The sequence below is a fragment of the Nyctereutes procyonoides genome, unplaced genomic scaffold (assembly GCF_905146905.1).
Source record: "Nyctereutes procyonoides isolate TBG_1078 unplaced genomic scaffold, NYPRO_anot_genome, whole genome shotgun sequence".
NCBI lineage: Eukaryota > Metazoa > Chordata > Mammalia > Carnivora > Canidae > Nyctereutes > Nyctereutes procyonoides.
In genome coordinates, this window is record NW_026575044.1 from 1,994,127 (window position 1) to 2,012,865 (window position 18,739).

Here is an 18,739-nt window from a genome sequence, read left to right on the forward strand (position 1 = left end):
GCGGGGCGGTGACGTTCCCGCACGTCCGGTAGTAGGCGGTAGTAGGCGGGGCTCTGTTGCCGGAGTAACCGGGCGTCGAGGTAGAGGTGGTGTCTCCTCGTGGCAAAGCTGCCTATTTCCCCGCGCTGAGATCCTGAGACTATGGTGAGTGCCAGGCGAGGCCAGAAGAACGGCTTTGGCATCTTGTTTACGTAGCGTCCCAGGTCCTGGGGCGGAGGGACACTCAGAGGCATCCTGGTTTCTTCCACCTTCTGAACCCCGTTATGTTTTTCCCTTTCCGGGTGCTGTTTCTGCAGTTTCCTTCCTCTCCCCATTTCTCGTAGCACCCTGACTTCCACTTTGGTGCTGCTGAGCCTCTAGAGTAACGTAACAGAAAAGTGTAGGGGTAAACACTTGGTCTGATACCCTGATGTGAGACGTCATTTAGGACAAACATTTTAAATGTTCGTGTTTTTCATCATCGCATTTTTCAAGTTCTTAGCTTCCCTTAAATGAGGCTTCATTTAAGAGTATTGGGTTGTGCATGCGACTGTCTCAACACTGACCCGGAGGTCTTGTAGTGTGTGCTCTCCTGAGCGGCAGAGCACTGCTCCACCCCCGGGCTAAGAGCCTTGCAGGAAGGGCTGTATTTGCGTCAGTTCTCTTTTAGCCAGTTGAGGACCTTCTAGGCAGGTGCCTTTTAACCGAAATGCCCCCTGAGGATCTCTTGGGCGAGCTTCTGGAATATTCACTTCCTTGAGCTTCCCCCACCACCAATGCCAAATTCTTGGCATTTGCATTTTTTTAAAATAATAAATTTATTTTTTATTGGTGTTCAATTTGCCAACATACAGAATAACACCCAGTGCTCATCCCGTCAAGTGCCCCCCTCAGTGCCCGTCACCCATTCACCCCCACCCCCCGCTCTCCTCCCCTTCCACCACCCCTAGTTCCGTTTCCCAGAGTTAGGAGTCTTCATTGCTGCTATAAACATCGGGGTGCAGGTGTCCCGGCGTTTCATTGCATCTGCAATTTGCATTTTTTAAAAAGCCTGTAGGTGATTTTAATTCACTCACTTGTTTGAGAACACCGGGGTTCTACTTAATTCACTTAATTAGCAAACCTTTTAAACACTTATGAGTAACGGACTGGAGAATAGAAAAATGACTATTGTCAGATGGGTATGGCTGTGGATTTAGCAACAGAGCCCCTCCCGCCATCCCTTCTTTCTCCATTGCTCCAAAACAATCCTTTCCTTGCCTCTATCTGCCCCTGTGCTTTTCCTGCTCTTACACGTTCACTTTCCAATCCCTGTCCCTTCCTTTTTCCTCCCTTCTAAGCAGGTGTCAGAGCTTAGCAGTCATTTTCTTCAACCTCAGGCCCCTAACCTACACATTGGCATATATTTTTACCCATCGTTCAGTTTTGTATTTCTAGTTTAGATAAAATGGTGTTGAAGGTAAATGCATTCACCTCTCCTCTAGATCTCATTTCCTCCTATCCATTACAAGACCGTTTGCTTCCACTTATCTTTTTCCTTTCCTATGCTTTCAGGCATTTGCTCCTTTTCCTGCTTCCCAGTGTTTTGGTCATACATCTGGAGAAAATGAAATGAAACAAAAGCACATCCCCCATGCTGTGTTTATCCAATGATTGTCCAATCCTTCCATCTATCAGTAAACTGCTTGAAAGCACAGTATTTTCACCTCCTTCAACTGCCCCTTTCTCATCTGCAGTATTTTGTGGTCTGACTTCCTCTGAATATCTTCAATGAAGTTGCTCGTCTTAAGGTTCTAATGGCTTTTGCGGTGCCAATCCAGTAATTTCTTCTCGAAGTTAGTTTTACTGAGGTACCTGAACTCAGTGGTTGAGTGTCTTCCTTTGGCTCAGGTCATGAGCCTGAGATCAGGTCCTGGGAACGATTTGCGTATCAAGCTCCCCCACAGGAAGTCTGCTTCTCCCTCCACCCATGTCTCTGCTTTTCTCTCTGTGTCTCTCATGAATAAATGAGTAAAAAAATTTTTTAAGTTTATTTTATTTAGCTTTTCGGTGACAGCTGAGTTCATGAGCGTTCCTCCCCCTCCCCCTTTTTTTTTTCTCCTCACTGGCTTTGTCTGCCTTTTAAATGCCTTTCGCTAGGACTCAGTCTTAAGATTTTCAGTTCTTATTCTATGCATTTCCCTGGGGTGATTTCATCCACACATGTGAGTTTTAGTAATGCTGAAGGATTCGTGTCTAAATTTCAATTTTCATCTCACACCTGCTAGCGCTAACCTAGTTGCTTTCTGGACAGCTCTACATTACCAGAAAGGCCTCTCAAGTCGGCCATGACCAAAACAGAACTCGCTATCATTCTACTTGGTTTTTCTAATTCCGTCAAGTTAACTGATGACATCACTATATTGTAACCTATAGTATAGCTTTAATATTATATATCCCTAATATTATAGTTACTCTGTATTACAATATATGTAACCTAAACCAGAAACGAGAGTTGTCCTCCATTTTTTTCTCTCCTTGCCTCCCATATTCCAGTGGTCACTAGGTCCTATTTTAGTTTAAACTCTCCTTCTTTCTTGCCTGGACTTTAACAGTATGGTATGGCAGTTCTTCAATCTATTCTTTTCTCTGCCACAAGAAGGAATTTTTTTTTTTTACAAGAAGGAATTTTTTAAAAAATATTTTACTTATTTGAGGGAGAGTGAGTGAGCAAGCGAGCAAGCAAGCACGAGCTGGGGGGGGGGTGCAGCGAGGAGCAGCGGGAGAGGAAGAAGCAGACTTTCCCTACTGAGCAGGGAGCCTGCCTTGGGGCTTGATCCCAGGACTCTGGGTTCATGAACTGAGCCAAAGGTAGATGCTTAACCGACTAAGCCACCCAGGAGCCCCAGAAGGAATTTTTAAAGATCCAAATCTTTGAGGTTACTCACCTCTTTAAAACTCTGGACTCTCCATACCCTACAGTGTAAAATTCAAAGTACCTGGAATGGCATACAAGGCCCTCCATCATCTAAGACTCACCTGTCCAGCTTCTTTCATGCCTCTCCATTCCCTAGACACTCCTTTTAGCTACTTGACTTTTGCTGAACATTTTAAGCAACTTCAAACTCATGAATGTTCCATTTACTTTGTACGTTCTGTTCCTTTTACATGGGATACCCCATCCCCTTGTGTGTTGGCCAAATTCCCTTTGATCCTTCCATACCATGGTTAGGTGTCCATTCTTCTGTGATGCCTTCTCTACTCAAAGGTAGTTGACTTTTCATTCTTTTTTGTCACAACTTTACCTAATACGCTTCTCTCTTATGGTACTTGCTACATTCAGTTGAAATTATTTGTGAATTTGTCACTCTTACTAAACTGAAGTGGAGATGGATTGATCTTTATTTTGTTCACTGCTATTGCTTAGACCATATTAGGTACTTGGATATTTACTAAATGAAAAAAAGAAAAAAAAAAAAAAACAAGAGTGTGATACATGCCCTGAGAGATTACAGAGTACTTGGCAGGTATTGAAGGATGGTGTCTTCAATTTTCAGAGTCAGAAAGGCCATCATTAAACAAATGGAATAGAATTTCCATAACTAGAAATCAATGGCCTGAACAGTAGCATGAGAGATGGAAAGTACATTTGTGGAATACTGGTTTTCTTCATGTTTGTCTTACATTGTCATTCAGACTTCCCAACCACTCTGAGTGGTGAACTCCGCCCCCTCCCCTTTGCACCTGCTGGAGTTATGTGGTGGCTCTGTCAAACTGGGTAGTCAGTGAAGGCTCTTTTGAAGAATTGACTTCTGTCTTGAGACCTGCATGATGAATTGCAGTGATCTGTGTGAAGTGTACCAGACAACACTAGCAACAAGGTCAAAGGCCCTGAGGCAGAAAGCGGTTGGCATATTTCAGGAATCGATCTTGTGGTTAAATGTAAAAAATAATAGAAATTCAGAGGTGGGGCAGTGTGGGGGCAGCAGCAGTGGGGGACGTAAGGCAGAGAATAACATGAAATACAGTTAGAGAAGAAGGCAGAGGACAGACCACATGTATGCACTATAGCATGGTTTCTCAGACTGGGTTCTAACCCATTACTGGGTTGTGAAACCAATTTGTTGAATGTAGCCAGCATTAAAAAAAGAAGGTGGCGTAAAGCAGACACTATATTCGTTGTATGTACGAAGGATAACTTCCGCAAAACTTTCATTTGAAAATGCGTATGTGTTGTGTGTACTGGGTTATGATATAAAATGCATTCCTTCCTGGCAGTCATGGTCCACAAAGTTCAAAATATAGTGTGCTTTGAACAATAAATACTTTAAGAGGCAAAATAGTTGATCTCAAGATGCACAGATTTCTTATTCCTTCTTTGTCCTAGCATAAATCTCATTGGCAGGTGCACCGATTTCTTATTCCTTCTTTGTCCTTGTGTCAATCTCATTGGCAGGAGAAGCTCTGAATTTAATGAGAGCCTAAAATTGACTGGAGCAGAATTTTTTCGTTTCTTTCTGCATCCAGATCTCTCTCCTGTGTCGGTTGCTGTCAGCCCTTCATGAGAAAGAATAGGCCTTTAGAGAACCAGAGAGAAATCGGTGTTTTCCTTTTCCTATGTTCAGTCTCACCTCTGGCATGTGTATTGTATCAGAGGCTGATGGTCTTTCTCCAAGCAGCTGAAGGTAGAATTTGTTTGCTTATTTGCCTTCCTGACCACTGCAATTTCATAATCTGATCAGCTTCTGTCTGCATCTGGATGTTAAAAGCTAAGCTTCCAGCACCATAATTAGGTTCTGACTACAAATTCAAGACTAGCCTCCATTTTATGAAGCAGAGATAGGCAAATGTAGTTTTTAGTATATCTCCCATACATGTTGTTTAAGATAAAGACTATGTTAGAGTCATCAATTTATTTACTGTTATGCATAAAGAGAATAAAGGAGATTCCAAGACTCTTGACTACAAAGAGATATGAATGTTATAAATCTATATATATGCTCTCTATATATCTATGTTCTAGGGGGATCCCTGGGTGGCACAGCGGTTTGGCGCCTGCCTTTGGCCCAGGGCGCGATCCTGGAGACCCGGGATCGAATCCCACGTTGGGCTCCCGGTGCATGGAGTCTGCTTCTCCCTCTGCCTGTGTCTCTGCCTCTCTCTCTCTCTCTCTCTGTGACTATCATAAGTAAATAAAAATAAAAAAAAATCTATGTTCTAAAGTAGAACATTGATTTGAATGCTGTTAACAAAGATGATCTGCTAGTATAACATAAGACCTTTAAAGATTATCCACTATGTTCTGCAAGAATTACACTAAACAAATGTCTCAAAGTTGTTAGTTTAAACGAGACTTCAAAGAGTTTCATGATGGCTAAATATAAACAAGATTTTATTCCACGAAATGTTTTTCAGTTTCTAGCTCTATAACGTTTCTCCTAAATAGGCTTGCTGTTTTTATTTTTGGCATGTACTTCTTAACCATCCAGGATTCCTTTTATTACCTGAAGTGCTAACTTGGAAGGACTGCAACTTTAAAGCCCCAGGCAGGGTTTCATTTGCTAGAACTGAATCAGAAAGTATAGTGCCTAATTTAGAAACCTGAAACCAAACAAAGGATTTTTCCCACTAAATGATTTTATTACAAATGCAGGTTGGAGCTGTTACATTCTTCTTTCATAGGAACTGGTAGTATTTGCAAAACTGAATAGCAATGAGTTAATATAATGCCCTAATTTTCCTTACATGTAGCTCCTTTTGTCTTTTTCTGTCCTTTTTCTGCGTTTTAATTCATCTTTTTTTCCTTTTTTTCCCCAGCTGTATTGGGATATAATTGGCATATAACATTGTGTAATTTAAGGCATATAATGTGTTGATTTGATACACATGTATTGCAAACCACCTTAGCATTAAGCCCATACATTACATCACCTAATTACCATTACTCTTTTTTTGGGATGAGCACATTTAAAGTTTACTCTCTTAACAATTTCCAAGTGTAGATAATACCGCATTGTTAACTCTATTGGATTCGCCAGAAGATATTCACTTCTAACTGGAAGTTTTTATCCTTTGACATCTTATTTTCCTCACCCCTAACCCCTGGTAACCTCTATTCTACTGTTTCTTTGAATCTTTTTAGATTCCACAAGCAACTGAATTTATACAGTATTTGTCTTTGTCTGACTTCAGTTAGCATAATGACCTCAGAATCCATCGCTGTTGTCACAAATGGCAGGATTTCTTTCTTTTTCATTGCTTTCTCCATATTCCACTGTATATATGCCACACTTTCTTTATGCATTCATCCACTGATGGACATTTAGCTTGTTTTATATTTTGGCTGTTGTAAATGTGGCATTGCGAATGGAAGTGAACATATCTTTTGGAGTTAATGTTTTCATTTTTTTTCAGATAAATACACAAACGTGGAATTGTGGATCATATGATAGTATTATTTAAAAATTTTTGAGGACTCGGGCAGCCTGGGTGGCTCAGCGGTTTTGCACCGTCTTCAGGCGTGATCCTGGAGACCCAGAATCGAGTCCCGCATCGGGCTCCCTGCATGGAGCCTGCTTCTCCCTCTGCCTGTGTCTCTGCCTTTCTCTCTCTCTCTCTCTCTCTCTCATGAATAAATAAATAAAATCTTAAAAAAATAAAATAAAATTTTTGAGGAATCTTCAATGCTGCTTTCCATAGTGGCTGCACCATTTTACATTCCTGTCAACAGTGTGCAAGGGTTCCCTTTTCTCTACTTCCTCCCGAACACTGGCTGCCTCTTGTCTTGTTATACTACCATTCTAACTGGTATGAGGTGATATCTATGGTGTTTTTTTTTTTTTTTTATTTTCCCTATTGATTAGTGATGCTGAGCACCTTCTCATGTACGTGTTGGCCATGTGTATGTTTTCTTTGGAAAAAGACTATTCAGTTCTTCTGCCCATATTTTTAGTCCTATTGTATTGTATATCTGTGAATGTATATGTAATTTAGATGTTAATCGCTCATTAGTTTGTGAATATTTTTTCCTGTTCTGAAGTTTGCCTTACCATTTTGTTTATTGTTTCTTTAGCTGTGCAGAAGATTTTTAGTTTGATGTAGTCCCACTTACTAATTTTTACATTTTTGTGTATGCTTTTTGGTGTCACATTCAAAGACCTCTTGCCCAGACCAAGGTCAAGGACCTTTTGCCCTATGCTTTCTTCTAGGAGTTTTATGGTTTCAAGTCTTATGTTTAAATCTTTAATACATTTCAAGTTAATTTTTGTGAGTTGTATAAGATAGAAGTCCAATTTCATCCCTCATAGATTCTTATTCACCAATTATTCATCAGTTCTAACAGGTATTTACTGAGTGCTTTTTGTTTGCCAGGCACTGGCTATACATTGATTAATAAGATAACTCTCCCTCAGTGCCCATAGAGTAGAGCCCAAATTTGTTAATTGGCAGTTGAGACCTTCTCTGGTCCCAGCTTACCTTGTGCACCCTGGAACTTATGGAGATATTAGAAGATAGGGGATCCCTGGGTGGCTCAGCGGTTGGTGCCTGCCTTTGGCCCAGGGCGTGGTCCTGGAAACCCGGGATCGAGTCCCACATCAGGTTCCCTGCATGGAGCCTGCTTCTCTTCTCCCTCTGCCTGTGTCTCTGCACCTCTCTCTCTCTCTCTCTCTCTCATGGATAAATAAATAAAATATTTTAAAAAAAGATATTAGAAGATAAATTACAAAGGTAAGTTGGGTTACAAAAGAAAAATTACAAGGTGAGGTCAAAATGTGTAATAAAAAGAAAGGCCTGACCTAACCAGGGTGGTAAGGGAAAACATCCTTGATGGTTTAACATTTATTTTTATTATTATTTTTTAAGATTTTATTTATTTATTCATGAGAGACAGAGAAAGGCAGAGACATAGGCAGAGGGAGAAGCAGGCTCCTCATGGGAAGACCAATGTGGGACTTGAATCCCAGGACCCCAGGATCATGACCTGAGCCAGAGGTAGATGCGCAACCACTGAGCCACCCAGGTGTCCCTATGGTTTAACCTTTAAATTTCTTTTTTTTTTTTCTTAGTGGAGGAGACATATATTAAAGACATAAATGAATGAAGCCATGAAACAAATGAATAGGTCACCTCATATGGTACTAAGCAATGTGAGGAAAATTAAACTTAGTAATGTGATAGTGGCTGGTTCCAAGAGCAGGTAGCTGAAGCTAGCTTTAGGTGGCACAATTAGAGAAGGCCCTCTTGATGATGTGGCTTTTAAATTGCAATCTCAGTAAAAAGAGCAGGCTAGGTGGAGAACCAGGGGAAGTGTATTCTGAGCAGACAACAGCCAAGAGGTCCATTGGAGGCATAGGAGGGGGCCACTGGGAATGGGGTCTGGGCAAAGTGAGGAGGATAGGAGGACAAGAGATTGATTGATTGATTTAAAGATTTTATTTATTTATTCATGAGAAACAGAGAGAGGTAGAGACACAGGCAGAGGGAGAAGCAGGCTCCATGCAGGGAGCCCGACGTGGGACTCCATCCTGGGTGTCCAGGATCACACCCTGGGCCAAAGTCGGTGCTAAACTGCTGAACCACCTGGGCTGCCCGAGGACGAGAGATGTAGAGGCAGGCAGGAACCTGGGAAAACTGAGGGTTATGCAACTTGGGAAGGATTTTAGATTTCTTTCAAAATGTACTGGGTGGGATAATACATCTCATACATTTTTCCTATTCCATCAAAATATTTTATTTTCCTTGGATCTGTCTTATTTAAACTTTAACTATATGAGTTTGGACTTTCAGTGACGGTTTTCATGCTATCTGTAACATTTATGATCTTATAAACTTTGGAAAATATTTATCTGTCCAGATCTTATGTTTGAAGATCAAAACACTCTTGATTTCTCCTTTTATAATCGCCTTTTAATAATTTAATTGTTCTTTGCCTGCATGGCTCAGTCGGTTAAGTGTCGGACTCTTTGTTTCTGCTTAGGTCATGATCTCAGGGTCATGGGACTGAGCTCCATGTTGGGTTCTGTGCTCAGCAGGGAGTCTGCTTGATTTTCTCTTCTTCTCTCTGCTCCTCCCCTGCTTGTGCACATGTGCTTTCTTAAATCAATAATCTTAAAAAAATAATTTAATTGCCCTTTTCTGGACCCTTTGTTTCCATAATATGTTCTCAAAGGTGTGGTAGACAAAGTTGCACATTCCAGGTGGTGGCATCACAGTGTCTTCACAGATACTATGTTTTCTGCTGTGATTTCCCCTAATGTCTTTCTTGATGGTGCTAGAGCATAAGATTGAAGTAGCTCATTCTCCAGAAATCTCTCCAATACTTCAGTTAACCTTATATCCACTTTCCTGCAAAATCTGTTTAAACTACTTCACTTCCAAAAGCTGTTGATATTTTAAGACTTTCTATTTATTAGATGTGAGAAATTGTAGCTATTAAAATGTACTGCTCAATTCAAGTTTATTTTCTGTTACTAGGCACTTTGTCTAATTAAGTTGCTATTGTTACCTCTCCTGAGTCCTCCGATGTAGTGTGCCTTCATAGTACTTTATTCTTTAAAATATATTTCCATATGCATGGGTAATGGCTCCAGAGTTCTCTGACATATGTAAATTTAAATTTCATCCTCTGTTTTCTGAAGTTCTGATACGAGTTACATATGCATATGCTACATGCATTTTATATGCTGTCTAAAATATACCATTATATGATACATTTGCATTATATATATAATATATAACATATGAAATACATATAGCCTATGTATATGTAACTTGTTTATATATCAAATATTTAACTTACTATACCGTAGAAACATAATTGTTTTTGGAGAATTGCAAATATGTAGAAAAAATATTCATCTGTAATATCATTGCCTATATATAATCACTATTAATATTTTCGTGTAATATCCCAGTCACATATACATACATGTATACATATACATACACATACATGTATATATCTTTTAAAATGTAATTTTACTGTAGATATTGTTTACAAATCTGTCTTTTTTACTTAATATATCTTATACAATTTTTCAGATCAATTTTAGGAGCTACATTTTATTCTTTCATTTACTTTGATAAAACCAATCCATTTATTTATTTGGTCTTAAACACTATTATTTATTTTATTTTATTAATTTAACTTATTTATTTATAAATATTTTATTCATTTATTCATGAGAGACACAGAGAGAGAGAGGCAGAAACACAGGCAGAGGGAGAAGTAGGCCCCATGCAGGAGCCCGATGTGGGACTCGATCCCGGGGCTCCAGGATCACGCCCTAGGCCGAAGGCAGGTGCCCAAACCGCTGAGCCACCCAGGGATCCCCAACACTACCTTTTTAAAAAAGGATTTTATTCATTTATTTGAGAGAGAGAAAAAGATCGAGCACAAGCAAGGTGTAGGGGCAGAGGGAGAGAGAGAAGCAGACTCCTCACTGGGCAAGGAGCCCGATGTGGGATTCAACCCCAGGACTCAGGGGTTATGACCAGAGCCGAAGGCAGATGCTTAGCTGACTGAGCCACCCACATGCCCCTAACACTATAATTAATATATTTTTACAGGCATAGCTTTACATAAATCAGTAATTATTTCCTTAGAATACATTGGAAATGGAATAACTGGGTGAGAAGCCATGTGCATTTCTGAGGTTTTCATGATATGCATTGCCAAATTACCTCCAGAGAATTTTACCATTTGTATTCTACTAGCAGTGTGCCATGGTTCTTGTTTCTTCTAAATTCTAAGCTGGTATTGCTACATGTTTCTTAGGTATGCCTAACAATTGATTTGAACTTTTAATAAAAATTTCACCTTTCTTACCCAATAGTATATTAAGATTATAAATTATGATATGTTCTATAGATGAGAAACACTGTCCATACTTGCCTAATGTATTTTTCTATAATTATTGCTTGCCATTTTCCATAAGTTGTTAGAATTCTAAATTTATTAGCAGTATATACTGAGGAAGATGGAGGTAACCTTTCCTAAACTATTATTTACAGATGGGTTATCTAGTCCTCTCTGATCACCTGTTTTAAGAAGCAACCTGTTGTAGTACAAAGGAACTGGTGTAGAGCTAGAAACCTAAAATTTTCAATCCTATTGCAGTCTTGGCTTCAGCATGTATTTACTATGTGACTTGTCATCCTTCCGGGCAATTGTCTTCCCTTTCATAAAATCAGAATGATAATTTCTGTTCAGAAAAGCTAAAGCAGTGTTGGGAGGATCAAATGTATATGAAAGTAATTTATAAACTGTAATGTACTGTGCATATGAAATACACTACTTTCGTATTAACCAGAATGCTGTCTAATGGGACAATAGTTGGGAAAATGGAAGGAAACTAAAATCTAAAACAAGTTTTAGAAATAAATAGTGGAGTTGTCCAATTTAATGACTATTTAAAAATTAACTTTTATGTATTAAATTCCTTGTCAATATCTGTTGTAGAGTTATTTTCCTGATGGAAGCAATAAAGGGTCAAGGAAAAGGGAGGAAAAGATGGGAGATGGCAGGAATAGTACTTGAGACGGGTTTCAGTAACTCTCATACATTTTTTGCGAAGGGCATAGCTAGACATGTCTGTTATGTATTTAGTGAGTATTAGATCTGAGATCCATGAATTTCTACTCAGCTTAAATAGATTAGGTGGGAACATTTGCTTTTATTTGTGGTAGTTGAGATTTTATTATTCCATAATTTGATTGTGAAAGTACAATGAGCCCATTCAGGCCTTATCTGTTTTCTAACACATAGGCCTAGAAAATACACACATAGGCTTTGGAAAAACTGAAAACCCCACCATCTAGTGGCAAGTATAAATCTCTTGTTACGTGAAATCATCTTGCTCTTTAGCTTTTATTGTATGTGCCCAAATCTCTGAAAGGTGAATATTTGTATGTTATAGCTATCTGAATATTTTTCATAATTAAACAGCTTTAAAATTTATATCCAATGGGAGAATGGCTCCTAAAATATGATCACTTCCCCCCCCCAGCATTTTCATTTACAATCTAATAATGTCCTTAAGATTTTACCTTGTTAAAAAAAAAGATTTTATCTTGTTTCCCAATATACATGTAGGTTGAGCAATGCGATATTAACACTAGCAATGTTAACAATTAGTAGTAACAATATCTACTAGTAGATATTGTTATCATTGAATGAGATAAAGTGCTTAGCCTAATGCTTTATACGTTGTAAGCACCCCAAATGTTAGCTATTATTACTGCTGCTACTATTGTTACTGACAGGTGTCAAATGGAGACTTACTGAATATGAGAACAGAGAGGAGAGACTCATCACTGTAAAGGAGTGTTAATGAAAAACAAGATGAGGTAACTTTTCAGCATGCTCTGTGTTATTTTTTATTCACTGAGTTTCAGGTTTTCTTGCGAATATATATATACGTTTAAACTTATACTTACTCATATCAACAGTGATTCCTTAAATTCACAAGAAAACATTTTGAAACAGAGTAGGAAACTATGTCACTGTAGTTTATTGTTCAATGTTCAGCCTAGTGCCCTGTACAATTATGTGCTTAATAAATACTTTTTTCCTTTTATTTCTTAATTTTTAAAAATTTTATTTCTTTATTCATGAGATACAGAGAGAGAGGCAGAGACATAGGCGGAGGGAGAAGCAGGCTCCCTGTGGGGAGCCCAATGTAGGACCCTGGGATCATGACCTGAGCCAAAGGCAGATGCTCAACTGCTGAGCTACCCAGGTTCCCTTTTCCTTTCTTTTAAACATTTTGCTTATTGCCCCAGAAGTCTGTTAGGGGTGAGTTGTGACTGGGCCGGAGACATACACATTTGTGACTATCCGGAAGTACTTGAAGTATTCTTAGTAGTAGTATAATTTTTAAGCAAATTCTTTTTAATTTACCCCTTTGAGGTACATGTTTTTAAAAAGTTTAAATCTTTTTTTTTTTCACATTTACATGCACTTTAGTTGCATGTGCTATTCCATTTGCCCAGAATACTTCTCCATGTCTTTCTGTGCTTATGGGCCACCTTACTAGAAAAGATTTTGTTGTCCACCCTATCTACATTAGCACCTTCAGTTATTCTCATTCTCCTTCCTCTTCACCTTTCTCTTGTTTCACTTTAGCGCATGACCAAAGCACTGCATGGCTGCAGTTTTACTAATGATAGTGCCTGACATTTATATAAAATTTCCCCATTTTTTAAAGGCATTTAAGATTCTTAAGTAATTCATAGCATCCTTTAGAGATAGCTATTGCATGTATGGAGGAGAGACACAAATATTAGTAGAGAGCAGAGAGGTACAAATGTCCAGGAAGAATAGTGTTCTGAAAAGATAGTTGAAAAGAAGGGAAATTAACTTTCCACTGAATTTCCCTGCTAGTCATGTATGGGACTGGGGAACCATGTTTGAGCAAGGGCTTTTCACCACCAGAAATAATTTAGAAGTCAAAAACAGTGGACTCTCTTCTTCTGAGAGAGAACTCTAGACTCATTCATCTGTTCAACTGTTAGTTTAAAAACCCTGTCATGGTGCTGGATCCTGTCCTATGCACCAACAAGATAGCAGTGAATGAGAAAGCCTTGTCCTTATGGAGCTACGACATCTGGGGGTAGGGAGTCACAAGAAAAACAAACGTATAATGAAATGTTAGGTATTGATAAGTGCTATGAAAAAGGGAAATCGGTTACAGGGACAGAGCATGAAGGAGGCTGAAGAAGGGGTTGGTATTTAGTTGGATGGTTGGGAAGACCTCTCAGAACTGACGTCTGAGCAGAGGCTCAGTCAAAGGGGTGCTATAGGGAGCCGAGCTGTCCAGCAGAGGGAGCAGCAGGTGCGAAGATTCTGTGGTGGGAGCCGGCTTGTTTGTCCAGTGTGACTGGAGCAAAGTGGCAGGAATGTTGCTGACCGATAGCTCGAGGCCAGATTACACAGGCCCTATGTGATGTGGCTTCGTCGAGTCTCAGAGCTGGAAGACTGGAGTTTTGAAAAGCTGGTATTTCTGAAACTGAGGTTGTGACTCATTGGGAGATTGTGAACTTTATAAATTGTGACTAGCAACTGGCCTTTTAAAAAAACAGTATAAAATATTAATACGATTGCACATACTGAGGATAAGAATTGTCACATAGAACTTTTTTTTCATTTGTGGGGAATACATGTATTGGTTCTCATGGAAAATGTAGTTCTTACTACAGGTTCTGGTAGAAGCAAATAAACAGAAAAAGTGCTGTGAGTCACTGACCTAGGCTTATCCTCGAATTTTATCAGTGAGGAAACTGAGTTGGGAAAGGCTCACATGTGTTCTTTGTCAATGTGGTGCTCTTCCTACCATACTGTGCTCCCTTATCGATGCAATGTGCCTTTCTGTATCTCGGTGTGACTGACTCCATAGGTCTAATTTCTGAGTGCAGGGAAGGAATTAACAGCTTTATTTAGTTCTTATCATCAGTAAGTACCCACTTCAGTTCTCTCTTATGATCCTCTTTACATGGTCCTATTTTCCTTTACTTTCTCTGTTTTCTTAAATAACCTCTTATTTCTCCAGGAAAGAAAGGGAAGAGATAGAGAGGGAAAGAAAGAAAGCCAGGAATGAGAGAGAGACAGAGAGAGACAGAGACAAAGACAAACAGGCAGACAGACATCCAAACTCCAGGAGAGAAAAGAGAAACAAGGCCAAGAGCAAGAAATAAGTAGTGATATCTCTATTCCTGCCTATCCCTCCTGCCTCCATCCTTGCCATCCCCTCTGCCCCTTCCTGAAGGCCTTAGTCTCCGGCGGAGGCAGTGCTGGTGGAGAATGGAGTCTACCCAGTTTCAGAGACACGCCCTGGGAATCCACTTCTGTAACCTACCTTCTGGCTCTCAGAGTGAGGACTCAGCCATGTGCTGAAGAGAGTGAGCTCCTGGAGACAGGGTTTCTTTCTTATGCTCCTTACTATACCTAGGCCTGGCACATGGAAGCCTCGAGAAATGATTTTCTTCAAAGATCATCTTGATTCATACACTGAGCTGTCAGGAGATGGTTCCTCAGTGTTACAGCTGAACTCTTACTTATACAAACAAATCTATAATCTTTTTTTTTAAACTGTTGGCTTTTTTTTTTAAGATTTTATTTATTCATTTGAGAAAGAGAAAGCACAAGCAGAGGAAGAGGGAGAAGCAGACTCCCCTCTGAGCAGAGAGCCCTCTGTGGGGGGTCAATCCCAGGACCCCAGGATCATGACCTGGTCTGAAGGCAGATACTTAACCATCTGAGCCACCCAGGTGCACCTAAATCTATAATCTTAAAGACAGGTTTAGGCTCAAAAGAGATTTAATTTTGGAGAACTTGCAAGGGTAAATTTGTGAAATTTGATAAAATTAATCCAAGTGTTAAAAACAATAGCCAGGACATGGAAACGACCTAAGTGTCCATCAATAGACAAACGGATATATATGTATATATATACACATGTATATATATATACACACATATACACACACACACACACACACACACAATAGACTATTGCATAGCCATGAAAAAGGATGGGATTGTGCCATGTGCCATTTGGGGCAATATGGATGGACCTAGAGAGTATAATGCTAAGTGAAATTGAGAAAGCCAAATACCACATGATTCCACCCATAAATGGAATGAAAACAAAACAAAAAAAGAAGATCCCAAAAAGCTGAATCAGAACTATAAATATAGAGAACAAACTGGTTGCCAGAAAGGAGGGGAATGGGAGGTTGGGCAGAATGGGTGAAGGGGCGAGGGAGATACAGGCCTCCAGTTATGGAATGACTAAGTCATAGGACTAAAGAGCAAAGCATAGGGAACACAGTGATACTATATTAGTGTTGTAATAGGACAGATGGTAGCTATACTTGTGGTGAACATAGAGTAATATATAAACTTGTCAAATCACTGAGTTGTACTCCTAAAACTAATGTAACATTTGTCAGCTATACTAAAAAAAAAAAAAAAAATTCTTTCACACACATACAGGCCCCAGATTAAACCTTTTTTTTTTTAAATGTCATGAGGAATATATTCTTGAAATAGTTTTAAAGGATTTAAAAAAAAACATTGTTTTTAATCGCTTAAAATTCTATTACATAATTTATTAAATGTGAGAAAGCAAGTGAAGACAGTTTACTGAATGTTATTCATCTTCCATAAGAGTGGCTGTTTGAACCTGATGATTTCTTCAGTGGCTGAAAAAACAAAGGTTTAAACTTACTTGGGGCTGGCTAGGAGAATTATCAAAAAAGAACTCAGATTAGGTCATTTTTTATGCAAGTAATTAGAAACAAAATTGTTGACCTGCAACAGGATGACTTTTTAAAAATTTTTATTTATTATTTAAATAAGATATATTCATTTTAAAGAGAGCACAAGCAGGTGGAGTGGTAGGCAGAGAGAGAGGGAGAAGCAAGCTCTCCACTGAGCAAGGAGCCGGACGCAGTACTCGATCCCAGGACCTTGGGATCATGACCTGAGTCGACGCTTAACTGACTGAGCCACCAAGGTGCCCCGGGATGCCTTTATTAAAACTGTGATCACTGGAGGGTGTATGAAAAGCCAAAAGAAACTTGTTAACTTATAAATTTAAGTGGGAAACCTATTTTTCTTAGTAGTTAATATCTGATTCATCGAATGTCTACTGTGTATTAAGTTCTTTTCTCTGAGGAAACAGTTTCAGGTTAAAAACACCTGATGCCGGACTTGAACTGGTTTGGCCTGGAAGCCTCTGCTCTTTGTAGTCTACCACAATTTGAACCAAGATGTTTAAGATTTAAAATGGTTTTACTGAGGCGGCTGGGTGGTTCAGTTAAGTGGCCGGGTCTTGATTTCCACTCAGGTCATGATCTCAGGGTCCTGGGATGGAGCCCTGCATCTGGCTCCCTACTCAGGGAGAGGTCTGCTTGAGGATTCTTTTTCTCTCTGTCCCCATGCCCTGACTCCCCTCCAAAATAAATCTTTAAAAATTCTTCTAGTAATAATTTTTTTGTAGCTATTGAGAGAAGTGAAGACTTTTAATTATTGAAAAAGCAATTACTGGAGCATATATTGATAACCATTTCTTCAAAAATTCATAATACATATTTCAATAATTAAGGGCCACTGAAAAATTAACTGTCATTTAACGCGGCATGGCTACGTGGCCTGGCTGTGTTGAAATCCACATTGAACAGCAGGTGTCACTCTCTCATCATGGGAAACATTCTTTCAGGAAAAGATATCCTTTATGGATTTTATTAGTTGCTTATTAATTTCAGTCCATATCGATGTGACATATTAATGCCATTCATCTAGAAAGCACAGAGTACACAGTCACAAATTATTTCTCGTGAAGTCAAAGACATAATTTTTCCGTTCATAAATTAGAAAGCCAAAGCTTTAATTATGGGAAAAAAATGGCCTCCTTTGCAATTAAACTGGGATTTTAAAGAATCTATTACTCCTTTAAAATATGCTTTATCTTATAAAAATACTAGAATAGTAAACTACTAAGTTAAAATAGTCCGTGCATCATTATATGATTATTAACCCATATTATATTCACCCATAATATAATATAGGCAAAAGCATTCCAAAGGGTAGAAGAGATTACCCCATGAAGCTCTAAGATAGATGATTAGTAGTTTTAAGACTTGCTAAAAGAGTTGAGCCTTTCACCACTTTTATAGAGGCACATTCATGCTACAGCTGCTTGAATCTGCAGGACTTGACCATACACACACAGTATTTTCTCCCATGATTGATACAATATTCAGAGTCATTCCTTTGCTCATAATGCAAACAGAATCAATTGCCAACCATAACTTATGCTGAATAGTAATAATTTGCAATGCATGCAAATCTGTGTGTATATTTAGCATCTGCAGCATTTGGTATTTGAAACAGGAAAAATGGAACTGGTTTGGTTTGCATAAAGCTTTCCTCCTCTATCTCTGCAACAGGGCCACTACATACTGCTGTGCATGTTTGCACTGCATGGTCGTGAGTTGGAGATATGCTTGTTTATTAAATATTTTTTCTAAAAAAATATTTTTTCTAATAGTAAAATGTTCTGAGGAAGGCACAGCTTTTTCAGATTTGCACAGAAATATTAGGTCAGCTAGAGAACAGGCTTCTTGAATTTTAGCTTGGTGACACTGGTTATCTGCGCTATTGGCACTTTTCTGAGAGGGATAAAAGGGTAAGAGAGGAAGCACAGGAGAAAGAAGGTGATGTAAAAATACATTCCCGATGCATCTCAATTGCTAAAAACATCAGGGTGGGTTTAGAGTTTCCATGATGGAGGCAAGATGCCTCCCCACTCCATCTGCCCTCCTGCCACCACCGTTAGGTCATACTGGTGTTTTTGTTTCTTGAATTTTCCAAATTGTATTTCCCACTCCCAACTTTATACTTTTTGTCTGTCTGCAATATTTACTCCCCAGGTTTCTGCATGAATGGCTTCTCCTCATCCTGGTTTTGCTTCAGATGACGTCTCCTCATAGAGGAGATTGTCTTGTCCATTCTATTTGAAGGGGGAATACCTATCTTTCTGTCTCTAGTCACGAACACATTTACTTATGTACTGTACTGTTTTTGTAACACTTATTATTACAGGGATTATTCTTTCTTTCTTTCTTTCTTTCTTTCATTCTTTCTTTTATTCTTTCATTCTTTCTTCCTTTCATCCTCTGAGGAGAGACAAAATTAGAAAGCAAGCTCCATGTCAACAGGGCCTTGTCTGTCTTGAATATCCCATGTCTGCTATAGTACCTGGCAAAGAGAAAGAGC

The 18,739-nt window shown here is 39.0% G+C and overlaps 1 protein-coding gene across 4 annotated transcripts in view; it reads left to right on the forward strand.

Annotated features, from left to right (window-relative positions):
- NME7 (NME/NM23 family member 7) overlaps positions 1–18,739 on the forward strand; it is a 261,270-nt gene that overhangs the window by 287 nt on the left and 242,244 nt on the right. For 2 of the 4 annotated variants that reach the window (XM_055323523.1, XM_055323524.1), the window contains exon 1: positions 66–144. The exons of 1 other annotated variant lie outside the window; for it this stretch is intronic. In XM_055323523.1, coding sequence (XP_055179498.1) covers positions 142–144 — 3 coding nt within the window. In that variant the 5' untranslated portion in view covers positions 66–141. Of the gene's footprint in view, positions 1–65; positions 145–12,226; positions 12,307–18,739 lie in introns of those variants that run through there. One more of the 4 variants, XM_055323527.1, reaches the window with a different exon arrangement.